Here is a 19328-nt window from a genome sequence, read left to right on the forward strand (position 1 = left end):
CGTAGAAAATGATAGGCAACTTGATGCCATAATTTTTCTATGTTTGCTACTCCTGGAAGTGATGCAGCCGGGAGTAGCTTTTTGACAGATCTGTGGTTATAGACCTCTGACCAGGTACGATAAGAGCTTCGATTCGTGTTTATAATAAATATACATACATATTTATCCAATGTTTATATGCGTACATATTTCGTTTGTAGGTAAATATAATTTTGATGTTCGTCGTAGTAGATGCAGAGGGCGTAGGGAACCCATGTATTTTTTGAGGTCGGTATTTCAGAGGAGGAGGTACAAAATTGCATAAGGTGTTGTTGGTGTTATATCTACGTATTTTGCCATCGTCAATGGTATAGCATTGTTTGGTTTCCTCTTGAAAATGGCTGCCGTATTGGACGAGGTCGGCAAATCTGCCGAAAAATTAGTAGATGAGGAAAAAGACGAGATCGTTGATGAAGAAGATGAAACTGGTGCAGTAGAAGCTTCGAAGAAGAAAAAAAAGAAGAAAAAGAAGAAGAAGGCTGGTTCGTTACTTTATAAATTGTTGGGTATTGGGTGTATAATCGTTTATGCGTATTTGGGGATTATTAGCGTGTCTTGCATTGGTTCCGACTTTTTATTTTTGAAAATAAACACGGGTTCACATGCAATAAACTTTTCTTTCAACTCTTTCATGATGTTACTCTTTTACTTCTATATAGTAATTTCGTATTTACAGGGTAACTAATGAACAACATATATTACTACTAAACATGCCCATGAGCGACACAACTTGGAAATTACTATGCACATGTCTTGACTTTCTGTTATCTCACGGCTGAAGTTTGCTTCATACAAAATATTTCGATTTCATAATAATTCAAACTTAAACTTATGTTATTACTCATGACAAAAATTTATGTTTAAAAATAATTTTGAGACGATATTATCATTTTATGCACAGCACTGATCTTCCTGCCTTCATAAATATGTTTTAGGAGCTGGTGAAGCTAGCGCAGATGTTCCAGAAGGAGAAGAAACAAAACAAGATAATATAGAAGGTAACTTATCTCCAAATTTATATGAAAGACAATCATTTATGTATATAATATTTAATCTATGTCACATTGTAGAAGCTGATATAGATGCAACAGAAAATGATACAGAAACAGAAGATGCTAAGAAGAAAAAGAAGAAACGCAAATCACGTGGAAAAACTGGAGGTCCTAAACAACAAACAGATCCTCCGACTATTCCTGTATCAGAATTTTTCCCAGATGGGAACTTTCCGATAGGGCAAATAATGGATCATCCCTCTGCTGCAGGAGTAGATAATAGAACAGCTAAGGATCGTTTTTCTAGTGAAGAAGCACGTGCTTTTGACAGAATGCATAATGATATTTATAATGAAGCAAGGCAGGCAGCTGAAGCTCATAGACAAACTAGGAAACATATTATGAAATGGGTATGTGGTATCCATGAAATAGCTATAAAAGAAAATCGAATTAAACAATTTATATAAAATCATAATTAATTTAGGTGAAACCTGGGATGACAATGATAGAAATTTGTAACGAGTTGGAAAATACAGCAAGAAAATTGATAGGAGAAGATGGGCTAAAAGCTGGACTAGCATTTCCAACTGGTTGTTCAAGAAATCATTGCGCCGCTCATTATACTCCGAATGCTGGCGATCCTACCGTTTTGGAGTACGATGATGTTACCAAGATAGATTTTGGTACACACATTAACGGACGAATCATCGACTGTGCATTTACATTAGCATTCAATCCGAAATACGATAGGCTCATTGAAGCGGTTCGTGATGCTACAAATACTGGAATTAAAGCTGCTGGTATCGACGTTCAACTATGCGATGTTGGAGCTGCGATTCAAGAAGTTATGGAATCATACGAAGTTGAATTAGATGGCAAAACTTACCCAGTATGTTTGTTACCTTTTTCAGATTATCTGCCGATTTTATCGTAGATCGTTATCACTGATTCATGTTTAGGTAAAATCCATAAGAAATCTTAACGGTCATTCAATCGCTTCATATCGTATCCACGCTGGAAAAACTGTACCGATAGTTAAAGGTGGTGAAGCTACCAGAATGGAAGAGAATGAATTTTATGCCATTGAAACTTTCGGATCTACTGGGAGAGGAATCGTTCACGACGATCTAGACTGTTCTCATTACATGAAGTGCTTTGATGCTGGTTTCGTCCCATTGAGATTACAAAGTAGCAAATCCCTACTCAATGTTATCAACAAGCATTTCGGTATATATTGATTTATTAACACATTTCTAATTTAAACTTCTCTATCGAAAAACTAATAAAGCACTAGTAAAGTAAGTATATTTGTAACAAACAGGTACTTTGGCTTTCTGCAAGCGGTGGTTAGATCGTGTTGGTTGCGTGAAATATCAAATGGCTTTGAAGGATCTATGCGACAAAGGTGCAGTAGAGGCTTACCCACCTTTAGTTGATGTGAAGGGATGTTATACTGCTCAGTTCGAGCATACCCTCGTTCTACGTCCAACGTGTAAGGAAGTTATTTCTCGTGGAGATGATTACTGATATGTCTATTGTTCTCAAATCGCGTTATGTGTGCTGATTATATCTTCTATCTGGCAATGTACAAGTTGATTTATGTAAAGTCACACTGACGGTAAATGTTATTAATAACGCGATATTTAATTATACATCTCATTCATTGTTTTCTCTTTGTCGATAGAAACACTATACAATGGTGATAAGGCAAAACATTGTGAAATATTAAAAATATAAAAAAGTTACATATTTTTTTATTTTATTTTTTAATCTAATATTGGACTATGAATAAAGGAAAATGTTTTTACGAATAGTCGAATAATCGAGGTTGTGCTAGTATTGCGAGCAACGCTCTTTTGTTTGTTGTTATTTTTCTGCATATTTGTGAAGATGAAAAAAGGCTTATATTATTATTGACGTTGAATAAAATATATTTAATATTTTAATTGCTCCAATATGATAATAGTCTTAAATATTACTATTAGTTTGCACAAATCGAAGTTTAATGCAGACAACGCGATAACATTACAATTTCTGTTTACATTTATACGTCAACTTATTAACGAGATTCTTTAGTGTTTCGTAGAATTTTTTATTACGATTATTTCCAAATATCACGGTTACCTTTATTCTATTTTTATCCTATTTTTGAAACAGTAGAAGAAGATGTACGGTGATGCACTGTTATCAATAGAAAACTTGTTAAATTCGAATGTACCATCACGTTCCTATAATACCTTGATTGCAACAATATATATTTTATTCATTTTATGAATTATAAACAATGGAGTTTAATAAATGCTGCTATATCAACCTACTGAATGTTTTCTTCATTTAACTGCTAGTAGTTGATTACGAATGAACGATGGTCCCAAGGTATCGATTCTACTATTCCAATCCTATTGTGGCAAAACACTATCTCTGTACTTCGTATTCAGGTCTAGTCTTGGTATAAATTCAGGCACGATAATAAACTAACGTCACACACATACATCTTGCACATATGTATTCGTTTTAAAATTCTCTATGCTACTCATGACTGGTCTCTTAATTACTCTAACGGTATTAGTCCTTAGATGTGAAGGCTCTGAAAAATCTCGAGCACGTAACAAAGTATCGAACGACCAAGTAAACTATTTTCTCGTCAAGGCGCTCTATAAAGGCCAATCTGTTGCAAACCTCGACACCTTGTGTCTCGGATAACTAGGCGAAGTAACGAGGACACAACGCATCATACCGCGTCGCTGACACGCGTAAGCAAGTTACACGTTGATCGAGTGCTATATACGCCACTAACCAAGTATCGGTTTTACAACGACGTTTGAGTCAGCGATCTACAGACTTATCGTTTGAAAAGACCTGACTCGACTATGCGCGCGGATACATACACATCGTTTCGATTCACGTGTTTTTCACAGATATGGAAAACAATGGTTACGGCTGTACGTACTATCTAACTAGACTAACGTCGCTTAGAAGACGAAACGAATCGCCTAGTGCGCGCATCCGCGCTCTCTGAGAACTTTGGAAGAGCGAGGCAATTATCTACTTTTAGCACGAAAAACGCACAAGTGAATATTCTTTGAACGAATAAATGCATCGATACATAGACACGACCTATTTTCCACTGTTTTTCGGTTCTGCGTTATCTAACATGCCCCGTTACAATACTTTATCTTCAACGAAGACTCGTACAATCTTATTTTGCCGTTAACGAATTCTTATCGGATTAAACATATAATATGTACATGGTCAAATTACAAAATGTGACAAAAGTCCGCGTTACAACGCAATTTGATCGTTGCTCACTCGGGCGACAGCGTACGTGTCACGTTTTACGTTCGACCTTTCTTTCTGCCTCTCTTTCTTTTCTTGTCTCCTTTGACGTAACTTCATTGTGAATCTGTGCGCGGTCTCAACTTCGCTCTCGCTGTTACCAAAAGGTTGCTCGGTGGTTCCGTCGTCGGTTGCGACTGCTCCAGCTGAAAAACCAAAATTTTACTCTTCTAATAATACCCATACACTTCTTTCAAACGAAGTTCTTCCTTTCCTCCTCGATTATTCGAATATAAAAGACGGAAAGCAGTTTCTTTTTGAATATCAGACGCGTTAAAATTGATAATTAAGGACAAACTCTAAGTTACATACGTAATCGCAACAAACAAAATTGGACTTAGAGAACCGTCTCACCTTTATTCTCACAAAATGGAAAGTAAAATGAAAACAATTAACGTACAGTTGAGTAATAACTCAACCATTGCCACAGATTTATAGGATCTCTTTTAATTTACAGAATAACCTTAAGGAAGATAAAGGAAGAAAAGGGGGAGAAACACTGACTGCCATCTCGATGTGCTTCGCTCTTTGCTCGATGGCCCTTTGTAAGGCGGTTCTTGGATCGTCTTTGTAATTCTCTTCCCGATTCCTTTCAGCCTCTCTCCTGGAGGCAGCTTCCCTCTGCTTCTCGAGTGCTCGCTGCAGCTCGCTCTTCTGATTCAGCACGTTTTTGCCGCTGAAAGAAAGTGAAAACCGATGCGGTTAGCTAATTACACGCGGCAAGCGTGCCTCGTCGCCTCGTGGTTGGTGGGCCTCGCGTGAAAATTGCCACGATGAGAAAAACGCGCGCCAACAACCTTTCAATTGAATAGCGGCCCTGCTTAAACCGTAAAAGTGCCTGGGAATGAGTCACAGCCACGGACACGTAGATAATGTGCGTGTACGTGTATCGTATAGGCCTAGAACGCATACGCCAGCAGGAAACGATTTTCTCGATGATAGGCGTGCGAAGAGTATGCCATCGACAGCCACGCGTCTCTCTCTCCCTTTGCCGCGTTATTTAAAAGCATGAAATAAAAATACATTGCCATTCAAAAGTTGGCGAACGCTCGCCTATTTTCTTTTTTTTTTTTTAAGATACACATCTTTGACTATAGAACTTTATTTCTACGAATTTATCCGATCAGTACGTAGCGTTTGTTCCATCGAACTTTCTACGATAGTAATAATCTATCCACTTTTCCCTCCATTTGTGTATTTTTAATTCGCATCACAGCAGCTGCTGTTCGGTTGATGCGCACTCAGCCACGAGATCTCCCTATTAAATCAGACGCTAATTAAAATCGCCATAGAGTAAACGAGGTTCGTGTAAACGGAGCTCTATCACGAGTTGCGAAATTACGCATAAATTGGCTACCTTTATCCTTTACCAGACAAAATATTGAACATCGTGTTACGACATTAGTGAAATTTATTTTTAATGCCCGATACAGGATAAATTGGATTTTTTAACGCGAGCACACGCGTCGATGTAAATCAAGCAAAGTGTGCAGATTTTTATAAACGACGGTTATGGGAAAAAGAAATTTTGTTTACAGGTACAGTTACCAGATATTATTGACACAGGTCTTGGAGACGAGGCTATTGGATTTTAGAAGAAGCTTACACTTTCTGATTGAATAACAATTCCCTGCGCAGGTCCTTATGGTTGCTGGAGGTGAGGTAAGGGTTGTACGGTTTTCTTGGTAAGATTAAGCCATCCGGTCCCATGTGAGGAGCAGGTGGAGGAGGTGGTGGTACACCCAATACCGGTGCCATTCTTTGTCCTAGAAAGAGAAAAAGAGAAGCAAAACACATGGTTAAACAGTATCGCAGAAGAAAATATTTTACGTATCGAAAGATCTCGCTCGATTAACACCATGACGATCGATTAATTTAGTTTGAGATCTAACGTTTAGGCGGAAAATTAAGAAAACGTGGTCTAAGTTACGTTTATGGGAAAAATGGGCGATAACTTGGGATATTTGGAAGGTAAAAGCGTACAACTAGCTAATAACGAAAGAAATATAAAAGTAAATAAATAAGCACGATATATATTTATATCGTACGCTGATAGTGAACACAGCACGCAGCAGCATCAGTCATCATAGCGTTAAAGAGGAGATAAAGTGGCGAAAGAAATACACAAATCGCGCCGAGTGTTTACAAATGGCTGGGTGTTTAATTTAACCAGTTTAGCAAGTCTTTTATTTTTGCTCAAGTTACGATCTCTTTGAAAAAGTGTGTACCTAATAAAACGTGTGGTGAACAGTAATGACGATGACGAGTATACTCGACGAACACAGAGTACGTGTGGCTGTTACGGTATCGAATTAAGTTGCAACGAAACGAGTAGGTGTTTTATCTTTTAATTTCGTTGCTGACAGGGCTGGTCGTAACGCAAGATACTGCCACCTCTTCGTGTGCTCGTGAAAAACAGCAAACTGGTTAATTTGATTAGAAATTCGTTTCGTCGGTCGAAAATGTCACTCCTATCGGAAAATGGAAACGTCTCAATGTTTGCAGGCCGGTTTTGATGGTACAGCGTGCAAACGAAAGGGAAGATCCTTGAAAGACATCGTGATGTATTTGCAAACGTATTAAATCGATCGAAGAAGAAGGCTGTTGGACGTGCGAAGAATCGCAGCGAAAAGAAAGGAAAGACGAGGATGGCGGAACGAGAGAGAAGATGAAAGATCGTGGTTTCTAGAAAACCGTTTAATTCGACAGCGAACTAGAACGCGGCGAATGATAATAAATTTTTGCAGTCAGTTTTTTATTCACCCTCCAACAAAGCGATTCTCTCCCTCACGTAACCCTCCTCGCACATCGCGTCGGATCGCACTGAAGCATTTCCGGCCAAGAACCGTATCAAACAGCCAACTTCTATATACTTTTGCATAGGGCTTCGCGTACCTGCTAATCGGATAGAGTACGCGGAGCAGACCGCCACGTACCTGTCTTTTATGTCCACAATGTGACGCAAACAATGTGCTTTTTATCGAATTCTCGAGCTGAACGGACGTGCCACACTGCGCGAGATTGGCCAAATACTCGCAAACTACCGTGTACCGAAGACGTGTTCTCGTTAGCTAAACATTCTTCCATTTTCTCGCGAACTTCTTGCTCGCCACATGGACGTTCGACAATTTTTAGAGAATTTTCACGAAACATCGAGCTGTTTTCTAAGTCGCTGTTTACCAAGATTTTACAGCGTCCATCTATTTCTTCCGCCTCATTGTACGCTTCTATCGGTGGTAATTTATTAGGCGTTTGTCATCATCCTAAATGAAACTACATCGATCAACCTCGCCTCACGTAAACGTGAATTTCATCATTGAACGAGCGTCGACGCACAATGGCAGGATCAATGTTCGATTTCCAATCGCGTAACTTTGTAAATTCATTTCTCGCGATCAAGTTGCCCGATTGCAAGTTGTTCGTTTACAGAGTTAATCGACGCTGCTTGCGAACTCGTCGTTTATCGGATATCTTTGTACGAAGATGAGTATCAACGACGATCGCAGCTTTAACGCGGGCAAATATGTGCGTACGTACTTAGAGTGTACATAGAAGATATATGTTCGGAGAACTACGTTTCGCGAACACGTCTTCGAACAGCGTGCAAACAGATTGGAAGAACGACGAACCCATTCGACCAAATTCGCAAATACCAGCGAAGACGCGCCGCGATATGGCACTTTGACGATCGCCTTGAAAATTGCTGTACGTAGAAAGCGTCGTAGTTCCAATTTCGAACATTTGCCGGGAAGGAGATTTCTCGATTCAAATTTACGAAATTTCTCCGCGCGATCTTATCCCATAAATTGCTCCGTAAATGATCTTTACGCCGCAAATGTTTTGGTAAAGAGTTCGTGGAATTTTCGCTCGTTTTCGAATTTTTACGCTTCCCCGAAACAACAGCCATCCTAGAAACAGTCGGAACGAACGCCAGTAGGAGGAAAGCTATCGCCTAGGCGGTGTGATTTATGTGCAGCTGGAACGCATCTTTCTTCCGGTGCTTTCTTCTGTTACGACCTAGAGAATTCCCGAAACCTGTTTCCTATCGTTTGTCCATTTAATCGCCGTGAAGATCTGCTTCTTCACGGTGATTCAACCATATTCCGAGTTACGCGCTGCAAAAATAACACCTCGGTTTCGTAATAATTCGCGTCTACAACCTTCACGTTACCACGTAGCACGTTCTGTCTAATTGGAAACGCTCGAATATATGGAAAGATACCGGACCAGAGGGAAAAATGTTTCGGACGAAAGTGGCACAGTATCGAGGCGGACCTGTCTGTTCCTTGCGACTACCTCGAAACGTCCTGTAAAGGCGATATGAAAATTGAATAGCTCCATTTTCTTTTTTTTCTTTTCTTTTATATTTTTCTTCTTTCTTTTCTTTATATATTTTTATAGTTAACACTGGGACGTTTTCGAAACGCCGCAGACTCGTCTTTCCTACCGTCCGTTATCGAGCTACGAGGTTTAAAATTCCACGTGCCGGTGGCAGTCACATCGACGTACATCACACGCAAACATACTTTTCATTTTGCTACTGTCGGTGTATGACTTTGCCGAAACGCGTTTTTCTAACGTTTGCAAGACGATCAGTCAGTTTCGAGCACAAACTTTTTGCTAATTAACTTAGATATTGCTCTGTCGAATTTGAAGATCTACATCTCGGTCGCGATACGAGCTTTTGGCGTCTGGAACACGTCCAAGTGTCGGCTACAAGAATATGTAATAAAAAATGGAAGTATAAAAATGTTAACGCCACCTTAACACGATGTTTCCAGGTCATCGCGCAGTCAGACAGATAAAACCTTAGAATTTTCTCCTGGAAGTTAGCTCTTCGTAGATATTTTTCCAGATATTTGAACGTTTCCAGTCGAACAGCACGTAACACCAATTTGAGGCGGTTGTTAAACGTGTCGATTCGTTTAATAAAGAGACGAGAAATAAAATTGTAATAGTCGATTATATCAAAATCACCGCAAGTATTAGGTCGTCCGAAAAGTTTCTTTCGTTTTATAAGGAAATAATGGATGCACATTTTCCATTTTATATTATTTTATCGAATTACGTATGATCCATTTTGTTCTATCAAGATAAAGATCACAACGTTTGATAGATTAGGTTTCGTGTTTGTATAAAGATGCATCGCTGTAAAAGACGTGTCTGTAAAAGAAAGACACTTTCCGGACGACCTAATACAAGTACAGAAATGCTGTACACTGGTCGTAACGGTCTCTATGTATACGCGTTAGGTATATAAATATTAATCGAAGCATTCTATCCTAATCCATTTTTTGTTATGCTAAATCCTCTTTCGCTATAGAAATCGACGATGAATCGAACGAGCTGTGCGCCAGACGCACCGATCGATTCCATAAATTGAAAAGCAGAGAAACACGATGACAACGATGTCGGAAATATTATTCCACCAAATCATATTTTGATAGTTACTGCTAGATTCTACGATATTCGATTGTTCCTAGCTCCTTCAAATCCTTGCTGTTACTGTTCTAAGTACTTACAAGCTTGTAACAAACATTTGCTCGCTCCTCAACGAGTTGGGCAAATGCTTCGTTCAGAATCCTTCGAACAAGAAATTAGCTATTGCGACCTCTTTGAAAACTTTGAAAAGCGTGCACATAAATTCTGTCGTTCAATGATACTCGACGAGTATACTCGTCGAACACAGAGTACGCGTGGCTGTTGTAACGTATTGGGTTGGCTACTAAGTGATTGCGGAATTTGTCAATACCACCTGTTACGTCGCGTGAGATAATCTGTACGCCATCCCTTGTTGTCTGGTAGTTAAAGGTCCAGGTACCATTATTCATACCTTCAATAATCCTAAGGAGCCACCATAAACTTAATCTTCTTAACTTGAAGGAATCTACGATCCTGTAAGTGTTTTCGGTTTATGGATGGTCCTTAGGACAGTCCTTAGGTTTATTGTGCGCTTTTACAAATCACGGAGAAAGCAGGTAGTTACGTAATGGGAAAAGCGAGCTTTTCCCATGAACAATGTCACCCACGAGCCACGTTGGTAGAAGGCTTCCTCCTCCTACCTTCATTCATTAACGTTGGCTATAACCAATGGGCATCGTGAATCGTTACCCTCACTTTCCTAAGGAAAAGTGTGAACAACGAATCCGCTTTCTTCGTTCAAAAAGCACACACACCCCGAGCTTTCCTCCGTAATAACACGAGAGCGGACAGTGAGTGAAGACTCAGCTCGCAAATATTCGAAAGTCCGGCGTCAAATCGAAAAGAGTCAAAAGTCCGGCATCAGCTCGTCAACAGTAAAACACCAACTCGAAAAGAGTCAAAACTTAGTCGCCAACTCGCCAAATGCTAATATCTATACGAGTCAAACACCAATTCGGAAAGAGTCAAACACCAACTCGGAAAGAGTCAACATTCAAACACTAACTCGAAAAGAGTCAAACACTAACTCGAAAAGAGTCAAACACCAACTCGAAAAGAGTCAAACACCAACTCGGAAAGAGTCAACATTCAAACACTAACTCGAAAAGAGTCAAACACTAACTCGAAAAGAGTCAAACACCAACTCGGAAAGAGTCAAACACCAACTCGGAAAGAGTCAAACACCAACTCGGAAAGAGTCAAACACCAACTCGGAAAGAGTCAACATTCAAACACCAACTCGAAAAGAGTCAACATTCAAACACTAACTCGAAAAGAGTCAAACACCAACTCGGAAAGAGTCAAACACCAACTCGGAAAGAGTCAACATTCAAACACCAACTCGAAAAGAGTCAAACACTAACTCGAAAAGAGTCAAACACCAACTCGGAAAGAGTCAAACACCAACTCGGAAAGAGTCAAACATCAATTCGGAAAGAGTTAATAGTCAAACACCAACTCGGAAAGAGTTAACAGTCAAACACCAACTTGAAAAGAGTCAAACACCAACTCGGAAAGAGCCAAACACCAACTCGGAAAGAGTCAAAACTTAGTCGCCACTAGACAGGTTCCTAATACCTACGAGTCGAACACTTTGAACCTGATTGTAAAAGACATTACAATTCGACATCGTAGTCTAACCCACGAGTATCTCCGAACATTTATATAATCAGTGAAATCAGTTGTTGGAAATAAAATATATATTATACCTTGTTAACCGCAGTGTTATACTAACTCAACCACCCCTATTATTCCAACAGAAATAAGAGGATCGATCTGTTCGTGGCATCGATTATTATAATCGTAACGGGAATTTACGTTGACGCATTTCCTCGCGATCGTGTCTCTCCACGACTGATCGACTAAACATCATTTAATGACAAAATCCGCGATCACTTAGTTGCCAATCCAATAGAATCAAGTTGAAACGAAACGACAGTTTGTTTTATTTCTTAATTTTTTCACCGCGATTATTCAGTTGCAATTTAAGCAACAAATTGTAATTACTCTTTACGCATGACGAGTATACTCGTGAAAAAAGCCTAACTGGTTAAGTAGCATGGGAAGAAAGCAGTTACGGGGACAATCATAACAAAAGACCGGCGAGGAATGGCGAGGAATGACGAGGCACCGTTCGACGACGTAATGTCGCGGGTATTGCGCAATTAACGCGTGCCTTTTCCCTTCTTTTTCCTTCGATCGTCGCGTGGGCGCGTGGGAGCTTACCGGATGATCTCGCGCGAGCACGCTATTGGCATACTAAAAAATGCAGGATCGCGCACGCAGCGAAGAAGGTTTCAAAAGTGAGTCACGCTCCGCTTACGTGAGTGCAGCCGTCCGCCACGCGCGACTTGCTGAAAATTAACACGACGATATCCTTGAAACGCCTATCCTACATTTATTTTATACGCAACAAATAGCTATACTGTTGCAATACAATACACCGTGCCTAATAATCTTCGTTAATTTCCTCGACGAGTTTTCATGCGCTCGGAAAACCATTGCGAGTCGCCGTTCTTCAGACGTTTCTATTGCGTTGGCAACTAAGTGATTGCGGATTTCGTCATTAGGTGGTAATGAAAAAATCCGCAATCACTTAGTTGCCAACTCAATACATCGAATCGCATCTTTGAGATAAAAATTCACGCGCAAAATTTTAAAATCTTTCTAACTAATTCTAACGGCGGTTAATTCGATCTTAATTTAATTCGTCTAGTGGTGAAAACGAAACGCAGATATAGGAAAATCGTGAAATAATTTCGCGTCTAACGAGCTGCGATTCGCGACAGAACGAAAAAAGAAAAGAAAAGAAAGCAGGAGAGTTCGAATTCTCGCGACTGATCGAACCATGCGGTTCTGATCGAATTCGCGCTACCAACGAGCGGATCTTTTGTGGATTCGCTGAATTAGGTTCCTCGCGAGGCATCGTCGTCGATTACCATAAACCACGGAACCGCCTCCAGCGAGAGCTGCCAAGAAACGAAAGTAAAATCCAACATCTCGTAAAATCGTTTTCTACTCTGTACTTCGTTCTCCGTTGATTTTGTTCTTTTTTTCTCCCAGCGCGCCCAGAAAAACAACTTGCCAACCCACGTGATCGTCCTCGAATTATCAGTCGGCTACCGATTTCTACACTCGACTTCTCTAACGTCTGTCGACGTTTTGTCAACGACCCAGTCGCACAGCTTCCGAGAACGCGGCGATTTTCGTTCGGAAATCGATTATACAATTTACGTGGACGTAAATAGCGCGTGATCGTTGTCAACCCGGAATCGTGAACGTAAAGCGTTCGATTTCGCAACGCGGAAACGGTTCCACGCGAATAATCGAACCGCTTTTGTCTATCTATCGTCCCCCTTTCTATACTTGTCCCGTTTCTCAACAATTTCATAGCAGTAGCTTCGATCGCCTTAAAGAAACGTTAGACGCAAACAAGGAAACGTTAGAAATCGACAGGAAAGAAGGTAGCGCGATCGGTTCGATTCCTCTTCCAACTTACATAGCAAACCACTTTCTTTCGTTCGTATAAATTCATCGATCGTCGTCTAACTTTGACAAATTGATCAGACAGATCCTAATATCTGATAATAATAATTTCCATCAATTAAAAACACGAACATCGAAAGGACACGTTACTTTCGTACTAATCGTCTAACTTTACGCGATCCTCCTTTGCCAATTACCATCGTTTCTAATCGCTAAAGAAATTTCCTCTCAGCCTGTGTCGTTACATCGACGAAAAAATCCTCTGATATGAAATCTGACGATGAAATCCAAAACGGTCCTCTGATAGATTCAGATAAGCGGAATTCCAAAAGAAAGTAACAGCAACGCTGGTATATCTCGCTGGAGCGTGTCAACCCAACGCTACAGGATTGTCGAGCGAATCGCAAAACAGCAAAGCGGAGCGAGTTATCTGGAAACTGAACGCGTTGCACAAACTTGGAGCTAATTCTAACGGCAGTTAATTCGAGCTTAATTTAATTTGTCCAGTGGTCAAAACGCCAGTTGCCAGTGGCCACGCGACACGATTAATTTTTCATGGAAAGTGACTGGTTCGCAACGATCGATCGATTCGTCGAATCCAGGCACCGTGGCCGCTGCTTTTTCACAGATTTGATGCGCCTGGGCTGGTTGGAAGATCGGCAGTAGATAGGCGAGGGCTGTGCAAGGGGCAAGGGTGAATGCAGCGGTGGGGGAAAATAAAAATGCAGAGACCCGGTCAGGATGTAATTTTGAGGCAGATGTGCGGGTACGAGAGGGAGATCATTGCACCGCGAGCAAGGAGCAGCTGAAGTAGCGTGAGAAAATGCGGCGACCGCTCCAGCGGACGATAATGACCGAAGGGCAAAGTCAGGGCCGTAACCGCTTGCCGGATTTGCCGTGAGCCGCCGACAAAAGCGTGACCTCCGCCCCTTCCACTTATTTTCCAATTGCGTAACGATGCTCTTTTCGTCTTTTCTTCGACCGAACGACGGAAGACACCGCGAAATTAATTTTTCTATCGTTACGCAGGCAACGAAACGGGCCACGATCATCGCGACAAGCTCATCCGCCTGTTCTTTCTATTCCAGAGGAATCTCTTCCGCAAGAAATCTGGGAATTTTGTGAGCTCGATATCTCGAAAGTAAATCGAAATTGGTCGCACGTGCCACGGGTTATCGAAATCGTGTTGAGCCTGCGTTATCGAACGATGCGAAGAGAAACACGCGGTTTCGTTTCAGGAGACTTCCACTCGAAAACTTGGCTTCTGTATCTCGACAAATAAAAACGTAAACGAGGCAAAATTCGTCCTTATCGAAAATGCGAAAATTATAAATCGTACCGCGTGTAATCTCCGCATACGAAATTTTCGTACGTGCCATAAATAATACGCGCTGGGAATTAAAGCTGTGCAGAGTTACCAAGCAAGCTCCGTACGTATAAAGATAGAAAAAATGTATATATATATATAAGATTATAATATAAATGTACCTGATCAACCTGTGGAAAACCGACTTAATTTTCTTTTCGACAAAAATTTCTTTTCCTTCTTTCTGCGACCGATAAAGGAACGATATTCGCGTGGAAGAAGGAGAAGAAAATACGACGCAGAAGCCGCAAATAAAATTATCGAATCGTAGGATCCGGCGCGTCCTACATTCAGGGTTGCAACCGTTGGCAGGAGCATAATGCAATTGGGGGATCGTACGAGCGGTCGTTCTTTTCACCGCGGGATTTGGTCAATGAAACCAAAGCGCACCGACGCTCCTTGCCTATCCTATGGTTCCAACGGTGCCGCTTTTTACAGCCAGTTAGGGCTACTTATAGGAATAAAAGAGCCTGTATCGTAATAAACGACGACAATAAGAAACAGAAAGGAGTACGAAGAGATGCGTCGATGACGCGCGTGACTCACCGTTTGTTAAATCGTCGCAGCTGTCCGTATCTTTGCTCAGTCCGTTATCGATCACCTGAAAACACGTACACTTGATTAACGGACGAAAGGATACAGTTATCGACGAAAAAAATTCGCATTCTCTGCGCGTTCCGCACGGAGAGCTCCGCTAAACTGGTTGCATGCTAATTCATGTTCCACTAACGAGGATAATCGCGCTTTCCACGACGGAAATTTCCTCCGTGAATTTTCCGCGTAATTCGAGCGTCACGACAGACGAAAAGATTGCCAGGGGCACGAGAGATCGCTAAGATACGAATTTCTGTCCGATTTCTCGACTCCTCTGTACGAGAAGCCAGCTTGCTATTGTTCTCGTCCTTTGGACGAATCCTCCGCGATAACGTCAGCTTCACCTCGTTTTGATAAATTAACGCTCCTAGCGTGATACTCTTTGCGAAAAAAAAAAAAAAAAGAAAGAGAAGAGAAATGAGAGCACCGAGATGCTTGTCTATTCGAATATGTTAGCTCGTACGTTACTCCTCCTCTAGAACGTTAAGCGCACTTTTCACAGGCGCGTTATTTTCGATGCGATTAGGCATTGCGATTCGTGCAAACTACTTTCTTCGTACGAATCAGCGATACACGTGACACGCATCTAACGTGCAAAGTGTCTTTTAATTTGACGATACGAAAATTCGTCGGAAACATAGAACAAGTTCTTTTTACATCGGGTTTTATTCCCAAAAACATTTACTTCGATCGCTATGGGACTATGATTTTTCTGATACCATCGAAAATTACTGGAAGGAACGTTATAAATGACATACTAAATACTTTGAAGTGACCGTCGTAAATGAAAGTGCGTGTCACATCCCAATATACTTTTTATAATACTTTTTATAATACTTTATACTTTTTATAATAAAATATTATTATATTTTATTATAATGTACTCTTTAATAATAATTTTTAAATTATAATATACTTTTTCGTTTACTGTATGAGTGTACAAACCAGTCGTAAATAACATTCGTTAACATCTATCCTCGTGAAATTCGGAGCTAAACGGGTGCTTAACTCAATGCGTTTAAAACGAATATTTTCGAAAACTGAGCCTCGTAGGGGAAAAGATTTTACTTTTTCGTCTTTTCTCTTTCATGTTTCTGATGTTAAATCACCAGTTACACGATACTCCATAGTACGACGAGATAGCGTATTCGTTTATGGCTACGACCTGCATGTGCTATTTGCCTTCGCGAGGGAAGAATCGAAAGTCTAATCCTCGTCGAGGCACGTTACACCGTTTCTCTCGCGACCCGTCATCGATGATTTCTCCGCGATATCAGCGTCGTGGCTGCGAATTGCAGCGAATTAGTTTGCTTGGTAATTGCGGCAAAACGCGGATCCAACCTTTTGCCATCGATTAAGCGTCTGTTTCGTACTGTTATTTTTTCAAACTCGTTGAAAGGTTAAAAGTCGAGGAATATTCGACATATCGGCAACGGAACTGAAATTTACGCCAAGCAGAACTTGAAAGCTTACGTCGTTCGAAACTATTACGAGTTGAACATCATCGATTATTTTGGCTACTCCGATCGCATGATATTACGCTATCGTCGATACGATTGCACATACATCCGCTGATCCTTCTTTCTTTTTTTTTTTTTTGCAATCATCTCGCTTACTTAAACACCAACGAACTCTCATATCGCTATAGATCTTGCCTGTCTCGTTGCTGCCGCGTTTATGTTACAAGTTATTAATTCCTGGTAATTAAATTCTATTCAGGTACTTCGTTATTATTTAGTAATTACGTATTAACGATAACCACTCCTAGTTATTACGTTCTCGGTAATTGTAATTACCAATTTTTAATTATATAGTTCTAACAACCATGGATCATTCACTGACTCGTGTAACTTTTCACTTTTCCTATTGTTAACAAGCTTTTCTCGCCGATGAAACGAAATTAATTAAAATAAAGATAAAACGAACGGGACAAGTTTCAAGGCGGTTTTAACATTTTTTTGGTCCACGGTATCTACGGTTTCTGCTTATCGCGGCAACTTCCGCTTCCGATATCAGCGTTGGATAACGAGCTCGTCCAAAGGAAAACTATACAACGACGAACACGCGAGTCAATTTTTCAATATTAAGTATCTTCCATACGATGATGAAATAGTTTACGTAAATAGCAGTCGTTTAATTAACGGTTCGCGCTGTGTTATCGATCTGCGAAACTGGGCTACACCGGAAGCGAGGTGTTTCGTATTTTCAAGAATAAAAACCTGTTATAGTGTCGTTCGAACGAGAGACAGAAACGAGTGAAAGCGGGCGGAAGTATAAAGAACAATCGAAAGTGTAAGAATATTAAAAACGTAATCGCGAGTTTCATCACGTTGTTAAATATTATAACACGGCTGCTCGATCGGTTTTCCAGATCTTATCGTCGAATGCCAAAATGCGAGTCTAACGGAAACTTCTGCTACAAAGTTCGGCGTATTTCTTAATCGAATTGCCGAATTAACAGTCGTCCGTACGATTTTACCTTTCCAAGTTAGTTGGTAGAATCGTTTCTCTTCTTAACACTGAAACTACCACATCAGTCAAATTGACCGGTTTTGCAATTTTATTTTAAAATTCCTACTTCGTGTTATATTTTTTCCGCAATGGTGTAATGACTTCCGCAACGATAACTAAAAGAATAATATAATGAATTTTATTTTGTTTCTTATGTATTCAAATTGAAAATAATTTTGTATCAAGGCTACTTAATCCAATACCAGTGAAAATGACTGATACTTGTCGAAGTGTAAAAGGGTCCTGCGATCTGTTTATAGAACCCCAATTAACCAGTTTCCTCGTTTTGTACAATATCCCACACGTTTTTAAAATTTGTACTGCGTATCATTCGATATGATAATATCGGTTATCAGGAAAATTCCGGATGCTTCCATCGATCCACATACGTCTCGATGGTATAAAGAGTACGAATTCGCGATAATATAATGAGAATTCTACTTAGAAGGCGAAATATTCGATTCTTCCCAGTCCTAACTTCGCACGATAAGCAAACTGTAAAAACTTCAAACTCAGTTTTCTCAGTGTAAAGACAGTGAGAGACAGAGCGACGATATTATAAGGACTATACTTGGGATATCTTGCGTTCTATTTTCCCAAAATTTTCCACAAAGACGCTACCCAAAAACCTAACCGACGCTCTACAAATCATTTATCGCTAGAACACTAGAAATACCACAGCAGTCGAAATGACCGGCTCTGCGATTTTATAAATGTGTCAACCCTCGTTTAGGATTAATAATACCAAAAACAAGTACTACGTAACATGGAGTTTCTTCTGTAAAAAATTAATAAATCAACAAATATAAAAATATTCTATTTTTTGAAAACCAGTCATTTTCACTGCTTTTCGTAGAAATAGCTTCGTGTTAACTATCGGTAGTTCTACTGTTAACGATTACAAGATAGAAATGATTTTTGGTAGGTTACAGAGATCGCGTGGTAGAACACGGTGGTTCAGGTATTTGACGTGGAGCCAAGCAAACGACAGTTTTTCACGCTGATAAAGCGATCTTCGCTTAATTGTAAGAAACAACGATAGCTTGTGTAACGTCAGTATATTACAAATTTATCAAATTTCATGGAAACTGGCTATTTCGATCGATTCGTCGATAGTTCCGATGTGAACGTATTTTTATTCCCCGAAGCTTCTCGTCGATCGAAACGTTTGAACGCGTGATTTATCGGTTTACACGGGAAAACGATACGGACGTTTAGAGGAAGCGAAACTAATTTCGTTGATCGGCAGAAGCAGCGTGTAACGAACGTCCGTTTTTCGCCTAGTTTTCCCGTACACTGTCGATTCCATTCTTTTTTTTTTCACGAAACGGGTAAAGACAAAGAGGCGGAGAACACGCCGACGAAACAGGCACGAAACGTAGCTGGAGGGTCGCCATTATGTAAGCACGTTTTGTAGGACACATCTTTTGTCGTGATCTTTCTGAAGCGGCAAACTGCGAACGAACGTTGTACACGGATGCATAAAAAACGCGAACGTAACAGATACACGTGGAATGAACGATCCTCAAGCTGCCCTATGAAAAGGAGCTTAGAAGCCACTGTCGACGTTCTCGCGAAAAACG

General features: G+C 40.4%; 2 protein-coding genes and 1 long non-coding RNA gene across 3 annotated transcripts in view; 2 read left to right on the plus strand and 1 right to left on the minus strand.

Moving 5' to 3' along the window:
• Positions 1 to 242: 242 nt before the first annotated feature.
• Positions 243 to 3348, plus strand: LOC100650975 (methionine aminopeptidase 2). Its single transcript, XM_020865925.2, has 6 exons — positions 243 to 521; positions 975 to 1037; positions 1110 to 1441; positions 1516 to 1920; positions 1991 to 2258; positions 2353 to 3348. The coding sequence occupies exons 1-6, from the start codon at positions 377 to 379 to the stop codon at positions 2556 to 2558; spliced, it is 1419 nt and encodes a 472-aa protein (XP_020721584.2). The 5' UTR covers positions 243 to 376; the 3' UTR covers positions 2559 to 3348.
• Positions 2917 to 19328, minus strand: part of LOC100651095 — a 42656-nt gene continuing 26244 nt past the window's right edge. The window contains exons 3-6 of the mRNA XM_003399875.4: positions 15187 to 15241; positions 5974 to 6133; positions 4872 to 5043; positions 2917 to 4513 (exon numbers count right to left, since the gene is read on the minus strand). Of these exons, the coding sequence (XP_003399923.1) occupies positions 4424 to 4513; positions 4872 to 5043; positions 5974 to 6133; positions 15187 to 15241 (477 nt within the window). The 3' untranslated portion in view covers positions 2917 to 4423. The remainder of the gene's footprint in view (positions 4514 to 4871; positions 5044 to 5973; positions 6134 to 15186; positions 15242 to 19328) is intronic.
• LOC125386089 lies at positions 5043 to 7125 on the plus strand. Its single transcript, XR_007225940.1, has 2 exons — positions 5043 to 5241; positions 5906 to 7125. It is a non-coding gene; the product is annotated as an uncharacterized LOC125386089 (long non-coding RNA).

This window comes from Bombus terrestris, chromosome 12, assembly GCF_910591885.1.
Source record: "Bombus terrestris chromosome 12, iyBomTerr1.2, whole genome shotgun sequence".
NCBI lineage: Eukaryota > Metazoa > Arthropoda > Insecta > Hymenoptera > Apidae > Bombus > Bombus terrestris.

Bases quoted from the DNA above. Each gene is read 5' to 3' on its own strand.
- LOC100650975 (XM_020865925.2), top strand. From the start codon at position 377: ATGGCTGCCGTATTGGACGAGGTCGGCAAATCTGCCGAAAAATTAGTA. The intron at 522-974 runs GTTCGTTACTTT...AATATGTTTTAG, and splicing joins GAAAAAGAAGAAGAAGGCTG to GAGCTGGTGAAGCTAGCGCA. The intron at 1,442-1,515 runs GTATGTGGTATC...TAATTAATTTAG, and splicing joins GGAAACATATTATGAAATGG to GTGAAACCTGGGATGACAAT.